The 13608-nt window shown below is 41.5% G+C and overlaps 1 protein-coding gene across 3 annotated transcripts in view; it reads left to right on the forward strand.

The window, feature by feature from the left end:
• The window catches only part of PAXIP1 (PAX interacting protein 1), a 125013-nt gene that overhangs the window by 35942 nt on the left and 75463 nt on the right, over positions 1-13608 (forward strand). For all 3 annotated transcript variants that reach the window (XM_074946288.1, XM_074946287.1, XM_074946289.1), the window contains exons 2-3: positions 1287-1421; positions 7751-7794. In XM_074946288.1, the coding sequence (XP_074802389.1) occupies positions 1287-1421; positions 7751-7794 (179 nt within the window). The remainder of the gene's footprint in view (positions 1-1286; positions 1422-7750; positions 7795-13608) is intronic.

Genomic DNA, 13608 nt, shown 5'->3' on the forward strand with positions numbered 1-13608 from the left:
ACCCCTGGTTAAGTCAAAGCACACTGAAGAGTTACAAAGGGATCTCACAAAACTGGGTGACTGGGCAACAAAATGGCAGATGAATTTCATTGGTGATAAATGCGAAGTAATGCATATTGGAAAATATCCCAACTATACATACAAAATGATGGGGTCTAAATTAACTATTACCACTCAAGAAAGAGATCTTGGAGTCATTGTGGATAGTTCTCTGAAAACATCCACTCACTGTGCCAAGGTAGCCAGAAAAGCTAACAATGTTAGGAGCCATTAGGGCAGGGATAGATAATAAGACAAAATATTATAGTGCCACTATATATATCCATGGTACGCCCACACCTTGAATACAGCGTGCAGTTCTGGTCACCCTGTCTCAAAAAAGGTATATTAGAAATGGAAAAGGTACAGAGAAAGCCAGCAAAAATGATTAGGGGTATGGAACAGCTCCCATATGAGGAGAGATGGAAAAAAACTGGGACTGTTCAGTTTGAAAAAGAGATTAATAAGGGGGGATAGGATAGAGGTCTCTGAAATCATGAATGGTGTGGAGAAATTGTGTACAGGGAGGAGTTATTTAACCCTTCACAGAGCAGAAGAATTAGGGGTCACCCAATTAATAGGTAGCAGGTTTAAAACATACATAAGAAAGTACTACTTTCACATGATGCACAGTCTACCTGTGGAACTCATTACCAGGGGATGTTCGTGAAGGCCAAAAGTATAACTGGGCTCAAAAAAGAATTAGACAAGTTCATGTAGGATCGTTCCAACAGTGATTATAAACCAAGATGATCAGGGATGCAACCCCACGCCCGGGGTGTCCCTGTGCTTCTGACTGCCAGATGCTGGAACTGGACAACAGGGCCTGTTCTGTTCATTCCCTTAGAAACATCTGGCAGTGGCTGCTGTCAGAAGACAGGATACTGGGTTAGATGGACCATTAGCCTGACCCAGTATGGTCATTCTTACGTACTTATGAAATTTTCCAGAATAATTCAGTATAATTCCGCATGTAAAATTTCAGCCAAATGGTTAAAGTTTGGCAAAGTTATAAGCAACTGAAAACAGGGTCTTTTAATGGGCAGTGTGGAGCAAACTTAATGTTAGGCAGTGCTACCAGCCTTGCCTACAACATAATTATGATTTCTATAAGAAAATAAGAAGAGAACTAAGTGAAATATTACTTCTCCAACCCCCAAGAGTTATTAGTGTTGCTACATTAATATTTTTCTCAAACCAAAAATTATCAGATGACCTTTTGATTTGTCTTGTTCTTTGGTTTTTAGGTTATTCAGCTTCTGAAAGCTGGGAAAGCAAAGGAGGTTTCTTATAATGCACTGGCTTCACACATTATTTCGGAAGATGGGGACAATCCCGAGGTTGGAGAATCTCGTGAGGTCTTCGATCTTCCTGTGGTAAAGGTGAGTAACTACTGTATAACACAGTAGAAATGTTAATATAATTGTTTTCCACTGTAATTCATTGTAATTTGGGGTTTTTTTTTAAAGTATCATTCACGTTCACCTGATGTATGAAGAAAATGGGGAGAGGGGTGTCTAACCTGCTCTAAATTTGGTGCCCAACTTGTTTTCTGAATGACAGTTATAGGTTTTCAAAGCTTCGTATAACCCTTTTACCAGCACTGTGCTCTTCCCCCCTTTTTTTTTGGTTATTAGTTGCCTGTTTGTTCTCATTGTCCTTCCCAATTTTTTTTTTATCACCTTCGCCTTTCTTCTTCCTCTGTTATCTAGGGTGTTGTCGTCCTAGTCACTTTAGTTATTTGGCCTGGGAAAGTCTGTCTGCAGTTGGTGGCAATAAAATACTATTATAAAAAGTAGTCTGCATATACATTTCTTCTTCACATGCACATTCTGAGACCCATTTTTTTAAAAAGTAAAGCCTAAGTAGATTCCATATAAATCTCAGTGTTGCCAGCTTTTGTGATGTTATTGTGAGTCTTTTGGTGCTTTTTCTGAAAGTGCAGGAGTCTTGTGAATACACTAGAATCTCACTTTTTTTTTTTTTTTTTTTTAATGAAAGCTATGTTTCTTGATTTCATGTTTGTGGAAATAAGCTTGAAAATGTGAACCTAATTATTTAAGAGACAGAAAGTCAATATAAAGATCTTAGAATATATTATTTTAAAAATCTCATGATTTGGGGATGAGAGGTCATGACTCATGATTTTTATTATTATTATTATTTTTTTAATGCTAGAAGTTGGCAATACTGAATTCTGGTGGCTCGTAATATATTGTACAGTAGAACTTCAGAGTTACGCACACCAGAGTTACAAACTGACCAGTCAACCACACACCTCATTTGGAATCGGACGTCTTCAGTCAGGCAGCAGCAGAGACAAAAAAAAAAAAAAAAAAAAAGGCAAATACAGTACTGTGTTGAACATAAAGTAATCCCCGCCCCACAAAAAAATAAGGGAAAGCAGCATTTTTCTGCAAAGTAAAGTTTAAAAGCTGTCTTAAGTCAATGTTCAGTTGTAAACTTTTGAAAAAACAACCATACTGTTTTGTTCAGCGTTAAGAACATTTCAGAGTTACGAACAACCTCCATTCCCCAGGTGTTTGTAACTTTTAGGTTCTACTGTAGTACATGGGTTTGCATGACACCGTAGAAAAACAAGAAAACTAACAGGACATAGTGGAAGTCAAAAATGAAATACCATTAGGAGCAGGTTTCTATTTAAACACAAATCAAACAAGTCCATTTTGGCTCTTCAGTTTAGTAATAGTGATGATAATACTTTACTAATACAGCTCTCTATACAATGCTTTTCATCTGTGAGATCAGTGGAAGGGGAGTATCATTTCTCCCTGTCACATTCTGGGGTGCAATCCAGATCAGTGGGGGTTGTGTTACCACCTGCCTTCAACATTGGGTGCTTCACTATGCTTTGCTGCTGTAGCTCCCAACCTGGATCCTTAACAAACAGTCAAACAGTATGCAGGTCACACCCTGAGCATCTGTATAGCTGCAGCCTGCCAGCCACGCTCCAGTCACTCTCTGGCTTCCACCAGCCTTGGGTACCACTTGGAGGATGACCCCAACCCACTCCCAGTCCCAAAATTTCCCCCAAACGTGTGTTCTTCACTGTCCAGCTGTCTCCTGGACAGCTCAGATGTTAGAGGTCTGTTGCCCCTATAAGGGATCAGTATCCAACAGTTTGCTTTTTAACTGGAGCTACCCAAACAGTTCAACTTAAATACAACACTGGATTTAAATAGAACACTCGTTCACCTGCACATCTACCAATGTGATATATCTACCAATGTGTGCCAGCAATGCCCCTCTGCCATGTACATTGGCCAAACCAAACAGTCTCTATGCAAAAGAATAAATGGACAGAAATCTGACATCAGGAATCATATAATTCAAAAACCAGTTGGAGAACACTTACAATCATAGAATATCAGGGTTGGATGGGACCTCAGGAGGTCATCTAGTCCAACCCCCTGCTCAAAGCAGGACCAATCCCCAATTTTTGCCCCAGATCCCAAATGGCCCCCTCAAGGATTGAACTCACAACCCTGGGTTTAGCAAGCCAATGCTCAAACCACTGAGCTATCCCTCCCCCACTTCAGTCTCTCTGGTCACTCAATAACAGACCTAAAAGTGGCAATTCTTCAACAACAAAAACTTCAAAAACAGACTCCAATGTGAAGCTGCATAACTGGAATTAATTTGCAAACTGGTTATTCAGGCCAAAGCTGATGGTAGAGACAAGGCGTGGTTGGGTCATTACAAAACCTAAACTTAATTTCCTCAATACTAATTTGTCCGTACTGTTACTCACACCTTCTTGTCAACTGTCTGTAATGGGCCACTCTCTTACCACTTCAAAAGTTATTTTTCCTCCCTTGGTATCCTGCTGTTAATTGATTTACCTTGTTAGACTGACCTCACACTTGGTAAAGCAACCCCCCCATCCTTTCATGTATTTGTACCTGCTCCTGTATTTTCACTCTGTGCATCCGATAAAGTGGGTTCTAGCCCACGAAAGCTTATGCCCAAATAAATTTGTTAGTCTCTAAGGTGCCACAAGGACTCCTCATTGTTTTTGGTAACACTGGATTAGTTTTGATCTTTAACTACAAAGAGAGATTTTGAGTACAAGTATGAGGCATTAAAGTCAGAAATGGTTAAAAGAGAAATAAAGATAAAATGTTTTCTGGTAACTAAAACTTACCAAACAAGACTTAGTTCGAGGTAAAATCCTTACACATGTTCCCAGCAATGGGGCTGACCAAATTCTCAGGTCAGAACCCTTTCAAATTCCAGAGTCTGGTTCCTTTGTTGTCTTAGGAGAAAGAGAGCGAGAGACAGATACGGAGAGAAAGAAAATTAGAATACCTGGGTTGTGGCAGGTATTGTGGCACCTTAGAGACTAACCAATTTATTTGAGCATAAGCTTTCGTGAGCTACAGCTCACTTCATCGGATGCATACTGTGGAAACTGAAGAAGATCTTTTTATACACATAATCAAGGTGGGCCATTTCCAGCACAAATCCAGGGTTTAACAAGAACGTCTGGGGGGCGTTCACCTACACATCCACCAATGTGATATATGCCATCATGTGCCAGCAATGCCCCTCTGCCATGTACATTGGTCAAACTGGACAGTCTCTACGTAAAAGAATAAATGGACACCAATCAGATGTCAAGAATTATAACATTCATAAACCAGTCGGAGAACACTTCAATCTCTCTGGTCACGCGATTACAGACATGAAAGTTGCGATATTACAACAAAAAAACTTCAAAACCAGACTCCAGCGAGAGACTGTTGCATTGGAATTCATTTGCAAATTGGATTCAATTAACTTAGGCTTGAATAGAGACTGGGAGTGGCTAAGTCATTATGCAAGGTAACCTATTTCCCCTTGTTTTTTCCTAACCCCCCCTCACCGCACCCCCAGACGTTCTTGTTAAACCCTGGATTTGTCCAGGTAATGGCCCACCTTGATTATCATACACATTGTAAGGAGAGTGATCACTTTAGATAAGCTATTACCAGCAGGAGAGTGGGGTGGGGGGAGAGAAAACCTTTTGTAGTGGTAAACACCCATTTTTTCATGCTTTGTGTGTATAAAAAGATCTTCTATACTTTCCACAGTATGAATCCGATGAAGTGAGCTGTAGCTCACGAAAGCTTATGCTCAAATAAATTGGTTAGTCTCTAAGGTGCCACAAGTACGCCTTTTCTTTTTGCGAATACAGACTAACACGGCCGTTACTCTGAAACTTATAGTCTAATCACCCTTTGAAATGCATCTTCCTGAGGGTTACCCCTAGATAAAATTTCTTTTCACTTTGAGGATGGAGACATGGAGTCTCATGGTGAGAGGTTCCATGTTACTTCTTAAAATGCAGATCGATCTGTTCTTGCTCCCCGCCAGTGCCAAAGAATGGCCACTTGACCAGTGATTGCTAGTCAGCTTTGATGAAACCTGGCTAGAGGCGTTAGCTTGTCCTTTGTATTTAAGGAACAAGTTTACTCCTCCCAGACTTGTCTGGTAAACACATTTCAGTCATAGTTTCAGCTTTTGTTCATAACTTTACATGTAATGTTGCTACTCACATTTCACCATGATATTATTGACCAGTGAGTTGTTAGATTTCAAATGATGCATCAAAAGGCATATGTTATACAATGATTATTAAACTAGTGTGTTGGGTGTAAATACAGGGTTGCATTTGGTCACACACCCCACTTCATAGATGGGGAAACTGGCACAAAATTGTGTGACCTTGAGACACTTCCCTGCCAGTCTCTCACACACAGCTGGGAAACAAGACCCCGGGTTCCAGATTCTTACTCATTCTGGTGCCAAGAGGCAGATTAGGGGTTTGTGGGACCCTGGGCCAGAGCAAGTGGGGGTCCCCTGTTCCCCCTCCGCTCCTGCCAGGGAGCTGATGTGGGGAAATCCCCCGCCCACCCAGGGCTCCTGCCCTGCCCTGCCCAGTACTCCTGCCAGGGAGCAGGGTCGGGGCGCGTGGGCTTCCCCCCCTCCCCAGCAGGAGCGCCAAGCAGGTTGCGGCACGGGGGCACCCATTTTTCTGGGGACCCTCAATTGGCCGGGGCCACTGGGCACAGATTCCGTTGGCCCAGTGGCTAATCCACCACTGCTGGTCCCCTGTCCATGGTGCTTCTCTAACTTTTATCTTTTCTGGTAACTCAGTGCCCCTGCTTTTGTATACAGTAGATATGGATCTGTTCAGCTGGGGCACTTGCAGACACATTGTATGCTATGGCTGATTGTTTGCATGGAATGCTCTGTGGCTTACTTGTGTATTCACAAACAAGGAGATTGCTGTAAGTCTTAGGTGCAGAGGAAGGGCTTAGAAGCATTAACAGTGCTTTCCACTTCCTAATGGCTTTAATTTAAATAATTTAATTTCATGTAGTAATACCAACTTTTTTTTAAAACATTTATCAAGTAGAAGGGCAGCACTTCTAAGCTGTTTAATCTGATCTGATAACATCATAGTGTGAGCTTGTAAATCAAGAAGGTTTCAGAGTAGCAGCCGTGTTAGTCTGTATTCGCAAAAAGAAAAGGAGGACTTGTGGCACCTTAGAGACTAACCAATTTATTTGAGCATAAGCTTTTGTGAGCTACAGCTCACTTCATCGGATGCATTTAGTGGAAAATACAGTGGGGAGATTTATATACACAGAGAACATGAAACAATGGGTGTTACCATACACACTGTAAGGAGAGTGATCACTTAAGATGAGCTAATACCAGCAGGAGAGCCGGGGGGGGGGGGAGAGAAAAGGCCAGTCCTTGCTTACAGACAGCCCCCCAACCTGAAGCAAATACTCACCAGCAACCACATACCACACAACAGAAGCACTAACCCAGGAACCTATCCTTGCAACAAAGCCCGTTGCCAACTGTGTCCACATATCTATTCAGGGGACACCATCATAGGGCCTAATCACATCAGCCACACTATCAGAGGCTCGTTCACCTACACATCTACCAATGTGATATATGCCATCATGTGCCAGCAATGCCCCGCTGCCATGTACACTGGTCAAACTGGACAGTCTCTACGTTCTCTGTGAATATAAATCTCCCCACTATATTTTCCACTGAATGCATCCGATGAAGTGAGCTGTAGCTCACGAAAGCTTATGCTCAAATAAATTTGTTAGTCTCTGAGGTGCCACAAGTACTCCTTTTCTTTTTTTAAATCAAGAAGATAGGCCTAAGTATGAAGAGAGAGAGAAATCAAACGGACTAAAACTAGTTATAGTGTGTGGCTAAAATAGGGAAAAGAAATAGAGAAAATGGAAAAGGTAAAGTTGGAAAAAAGTTTAAGGAAAAACAAAATGAATCTTTGGCAGCGGGGAGAGGATTAAATCCTCAAAATAAATACATATATTTTGAATTCTTCATATCTTTAAGGGAGTCCAAATATATGGTGTTTAAAGCCGGGGACTGGAAGTCAGGAAACCTGGGTTCTGTTCCAGTCTTTGCTGCTGACTTGCTCTGTGACCACTAATTTTTTGTGCTTCAGTTTATCTGTGTTTAAAAGCTAGTAATATCACGTGGGCTGTTGTGAGGATTAAGTAAATTGTTTATAAAGCACTTGGTGATCTTAAGATGAAAGGTGTAGAACTGAAGAGTGGTTTTAAAATGAATACAGACAGAAATCAAACTATTATTTGTGTGTGTTGCTGCAGATACTTCACTAAAAATATACTTCATTAATTTTGTCTTGCAGCCTTCCTGGGTGATTTTGTCTGTTCAGTGTGGAGCTCTTCTGCCGTATCCTTCCTATTGAGTTGTTCAAATTGTAACATACGTATGAAAAATATGTAAAAATTAAAGTATATATTTTGCATATTAAATGTTAAAATCTGTTGCAGCAATATGCGCACACTGTTAAAGCCAAAAAATCAGGAAATACAGAAGATAAGGCCCTGATACTGCAAGCATTTACACATGTGGTTAACCTTACTAATGCAGGTGGTCCCACTGTTACTACCTGTGGTAGTAAATGTAAACCACATGCGTACACATTTGCAGTATCAGGGCCAAAATGTCTAATAATAGTGTCATCACAATGCAAATAATAAATGGTAACTCAGCTACACTTCATATGTCTAGTATTATCTATTCCTGTTCTTTCTGATTAAGAATGTAGCTTTATTTGTGTTTATGCTATAAAAATCTGCATCAGAAGACACTGTGCAGGTTGGCTGAGTCAGTGTTGCTGTATAACCATAAATTTTCACTTTCTTGACTTATTTTAATTTTGCAACCTTTTCTGACTTAAGTGTTGTATTTTACAATGTATTATATTTCCATTTAATAAAAAATGAAGACGGGGGGGGGGGAGGGAGTTGCATGGATGACTTGCAAAGACACCTTCAGCATTATCAGCATTCAGTGGTTTCAGTCAGGCTTTTAAGTTAAACCTTCAGTGAAGGTGAATAAAGTGCCAAGTTCCCCAGCCTTTGGTTCTACTACTGCCTTGAGACAGTTTTCTGCAAGTCTGGGTTAACTCGGTAGCAGCATGTCTCTTTATGTTGTGATGGTTGTATCTTTTGTATAAAGGGGCCAGAATTATTTCTTTTTAATGAAAGTTTTGAATTTGCATTATATTGGTCCATGGTCCAGATACTCTAAATTGGTTATCCCTTTATTTTTTTTAATGCCCTCAATTTGTGGCAGTTCTTTTGCAGTAACTTGGTTTTGTTTCAATGAGGTATGTACAGTATCTCTGCAGCAAGTTTTCCGAGCAGCAGCCCATGAATAGCTACCCCTATGCATGTTAGATTGGTTGGGGAGAACATGCAGTATTAATGTAACAAAGAGTGATAGGCCTTAATTAGGTATTGCAGAAATGGTTAGCAGATGATTGATTTAGTATGTCCAAGAGTGATTTTTTTTTTAAATCACGTTATTTTGCCAAGTTTTAAAAGCTTGGTCATGGACGTACTGGTTTGTGAAGGTTATTAGCAGGGCAGGTTTCAAAGCTGAGCCATTTGAGAATTATTTGGGAAGAAGGGAAAAGCAGTACATTCTTTCAAAATGTGGAAAAGTGGGGATTTTTTTTCACTTTTTCAGAGTTTACACTTTCAAAACAAATCTTACAGCAGAGGCAAAATGTGGAAATTTCAGTCAAATAAGTGAATTTCTAAAGATCTGAACATGTACAAATGGTGGTATAATTTATCTGTAATGATTATTGCCAGGCCTCCCCAAACAGGCAGGCATGGCCTCGCCTACACTCCAACCCCAGACCCCTCCTGCCAGTTCCCCTGACTCTGTACCGTGGCCCCGGCTCAGGCTGGCGCTGGGGCTGCACTGCCCTCCCAGTGCTCCAGGGCTGGGGCTGTGCCACCCGCCCTCCCGGCTCTCTGGGGCGAGGCTTTGGGTGGAAGGGGCAGGACTGGGCACTAGCCTCCCCCAGCCGGGTTGCTGCCCATGTTGCCAGGTGACTTCTTTAATAGCATTCATAACACTGGAGCATGTGGTAGTGCATTCCCCATGCTATATTATTTCTATGTACCGTTTATTTAAGGTGTAGGTTTTTAAAATTTTAGTGTATTTTTCAGTTTGTAGCAATGCCATCCTTAGATGTTGTTTTAGTTGAAGGCCACAGGCTACTTAACATTTTGGCTTTTCTGCTAAGGCAAAGATTGAATGGACATGGACACTAAGGCCTTGTCTACAATGGGCGGGGAGATCGATCTAAGTTAAGCAACTTCAGCTATGTGAATAGCGTAGCTGAAGTCAACGTACTTATATCTACTTACCAGGGGGTCCACACTGTGCAGTCGACTCCCCTTGGGCTTCTTGTTCTGGTGGAGTACGGGAGTCAGCGGGAGATCGATTCGCTGCCGATGCATCGATTGCCGTGTGTTGAACTCCGGTAAGTGTAGACAAGCTCTTACACTTTTTTGCCAATAGGGATGTCCAGAGAAGGATTTATGCAGTGTTGTAGCCAAGTCAGTGCCAGGATAGTAGAGAGAAAAGGTGGGTGAGGTAATGTCTTTTATTGGACCAACTGCAGTTCGTGAGTGAGACAAGCTTTCAGGCTTACACAGAGCTCTTCTTCAAGTCTGGGAAACTTACTCTGAGTGTCACAGCTAAATACAAGATAGAACAAATTGTTTAGCTTAAGTAGTTACTACATATTTCAAGGGACCATTCAAGTGAAGTGATCCATTAACACATCTCCAGTCATTGGGAGGAAAGCAGCCTGGTTGGTGAGGGGGTGTTGTTTGTGGGTTATAGAATGTTGTAATAAACCATAAATCCAGGGTCTCTAGTCTGTTCCTGATTTTTAGGGTCTAGCAAAATTACGAATTTAGGCTCCCAGGCTCGTCTTTTGAAAATGTTGTGCAGGATGAGTACTGATAGGTGAGATATAGAGTAATAGCTTTGTGAAAAGGAAGGATTTGCCTGTTGGCAGGGCAGTGTGGGGAAGCCATGCAGCTCCTGCAGATACAGCACAGTCTTTAGGACATCAATTCAGAATTTTTTTACAATCTCTACATTTAGTAAAATGCAAGCTGTGGAGACACCGGTAACCAGAAAAATACCATGTTATCATTGTAATTTCTGGATGTTGGTGGCCAAATTTTCAGACAGGCCTCTACACTTGTGCATAAGCAGTCTGCATGTGCACAGAGAAACCAGGTAGTTGCCTACCTCACCAGTTTGTGCATAGCCTGTTTGTCCAGGGATGCAGATTGGGTAATGAAGCAACCTTCTTGCAAGGGTGAAGTTTGAAGCGTGTTTGAAAATTTGGTCCTAGGAGAGCCTTTATAACAGGCAGTGATTCAGGCTGATGCTTTCCTTCTGTGAGAATTGCCTGGCAGATGAGCTCAGACTCTTGTGTTACCTTTTCTTCCCTTTGTACCAGGTTCTAAAGGTGTAAAAGGATAGAATTCTTTTTGACTGCCAAAGATGCAGTGCGCGTTTTCTGCCCTTTGAATGTTTAAAAGGGCTTGAAATACTTACCAGATAACTACTAGCCAGTAGACTAAAGCTACTTGCCAGAAGCTGATAAAAAAGTTGATAGCTGTTGAGGGAGCACCCCTTATGGGTCCAGGGGACGCTGCTAGAAAGTGTGAGAAGGGATAATCTGAAAACATCCTATGATAGGATAGGATTTTTAGAAGTGCTCAGCATTGGCCTTACTACTTCCACAACTTCACTGGCAGCAGAATTAGGCCAACACTTAATCACGTTTGAAATTCCACATTGAATGCTGTACTGCAGAGTTTGTTTACTTATTCAGAGACAGCAAGAGCATGTCCTATATGGGGAGGATCATTCCTGTATCTGTCCCTGCTGGGCTCCTATATTTTATGTCATTCTTGACTTGTCTGATAAGTTCTTTTGGAGCATGTCGTCTTCATGCTGAGGTCCACAGCTCTGTTACGATTGGTATTTCAGTCTGTTTGCAGAGTAGGGGCAGAACCAGACCTGTCAGAGACTGGTAGCAGGGGAATGCCCTGCCTTCTGAAGTTCCTTCCATTTTCTTTTTTGCCTCCCCAGCAGCAGGTGGCTCAACCAGATCCCCTGGATGCAGAGCTTTTCTGAGGAAAATTACAAAATTTATTTCAAATGTTCAGACTAACAATTTGGTTCATTACACCAGATTAGTGTCCCAGGGCTGCATTTTAATTTTTGGGAGCTTCCCCTGAACTCCCCGTACCCTTCTGAGGTTTTTCCAGCATCTATAGGGATATCTATAGCTTTAATCAAATGTGGTCACAGGACACTGTCCAGAGGTCATACCTTATGGAGCTACGCAAGAATTACAGAAACAATTTTATCTGGTTCCCAGTCTCAGCAACCTATGCAAAGCTATCGCATGAATTCAGTCATCAGTCATGCGCATCTGGTGATGGATTACAGCCTGCTCCTCATCCTATTTTTAGCCTCAGAGAACCAGGGAGAAGCAGAGCAGGGCCCTGTCTGAAGCATCTAAAGGAGGTTTGTTTTCAGAGCATTCCCATTTTATCACGTTCAGACAATTCTTATCTTTTCCCAACTTGGATCATTTTCATTTGATGTTTCAATGTGCTCCCTACGGACTCTCTCCAGGATCATGGTATCAATAATACTGGATTTAGGGAAGAAGGAAATTTGCGTATCTTTTTCTAGACAATTTTTCTGATGAGGAATCTGTACCAAGAGAAAGCTGAAGCAAACACACCGAGTGATACGGTTCCTGGAGTATCTTGGATTCAGGACAAACACACACATATGGTAGCAAGGAAGTCAGTCATTGACTGGGGATGAGGATAAATACTGTCAAGTACAAGATTTCATCTTAGAAGAATAACAGAAGATGGCCATAATGGACAGCAAGTAGTATCAGAAACAAAAATCCAATTCTTATTGGAGCCTATTATGAATTCTGAACTCATTCACAGGCATGCGTCTATGCTCTAAAGTGTATATGATACCTGGAATTACTGGATAGATATCTCCTCTGCCTCTTACCCAAACTTATCTGTTTTCAGAGATCTAGCTCCAGTTGTATTTCTCTGCTTTTTTGTTTGTTTGTAGATTCTCCTGATTCTTTTCAGGGAAGGTTCCAGAAAGAGAGAATACAGTATCCACCAGGTAGAACACAGTGATTAAGTGAGGTCTCAGAGCACTGTTCCTTCCATAGATAACAGACTTGTTCTGTTAAACTTCAAAGTCCAGTCCTTAGGAGCACTGACAGTCTCAGGGCAGAGTAGTCATGTCTCCTATACAATATCGAGGTCTGATAGACTGCCACATAGCCCTCAATACATAATTTCACCAAATTCTGCATATTGGTCATCTGGTCATCCAGTCTTAGTGAATGCCATTTCCTTAGTTTTGGCAGAAGTCTTTTCCATGCTTATTGCCCAGTGGAAGATGGAGGATATAATATATGCACTACCTCATTTTGGATATCCATATTAAAAGGATTGCCCTGCTTCTCACCCTGGTGGCACATGACTATAAAAATCCCATTGTAAGAGTTCTGTGGACCTTGGAATGAAGAATAGAAAAATTATCTGTGATTACATGGAAATTTATTTTCTTAGAGTAACGAGGTCCCCAGATCTGGCCCATCCTGCACACAAATGGATCATACAGAATAGAGATGGCAATGGACATCCAAAGATTTGGGTTTGTTGTTGTTAAGTGCAATTTACCATGCTTTGTAGTAGGAGAAACCCTTTATGCTTTTTGCTGAAAATATGGTTAACACAACCTACTATTTAGGAAGGTAGATTTACATAAGAACAGCCATATTGGGTCAGACCAATGGTCCCATCTATCCTAGCATCCTGTCATTTGACAGTGGCCAGTGCCAGGTGCTTCAGAGGGAATGAACAGGACAGGCAATCTTGAGTGATCCATTCCGTCGTCCAGTCCCAGCTCCTGGCAGTCAGAGGCTAGGGACACCCAGAGCATGGGGTTGCATCCCTGACCATCTTGGCTAATAGCCATTGATGGACCTATCCTCGATGAATGTATCTAGAACAGTGTTATAGTTTTGGCCTTCACTACATTCCCTTACAACGAGTTCCACAGGTTGATTGTGCGTTGTGTGAAGAAATATTTCCTTTGTTTTAA

Source organism: Natator depressus, chromosome 2, assembly GCF_965152275.1.
Source record: "Natator depressus isolate rNatDep1 chromosome 2, rNatDep2.hap1, whole genome shotgun sequence".
Lineage (NCBI taxonomy): Eukaryota > Metazoa > Chordata > Testudines > Cheloniidae > Natator > Natator depressus.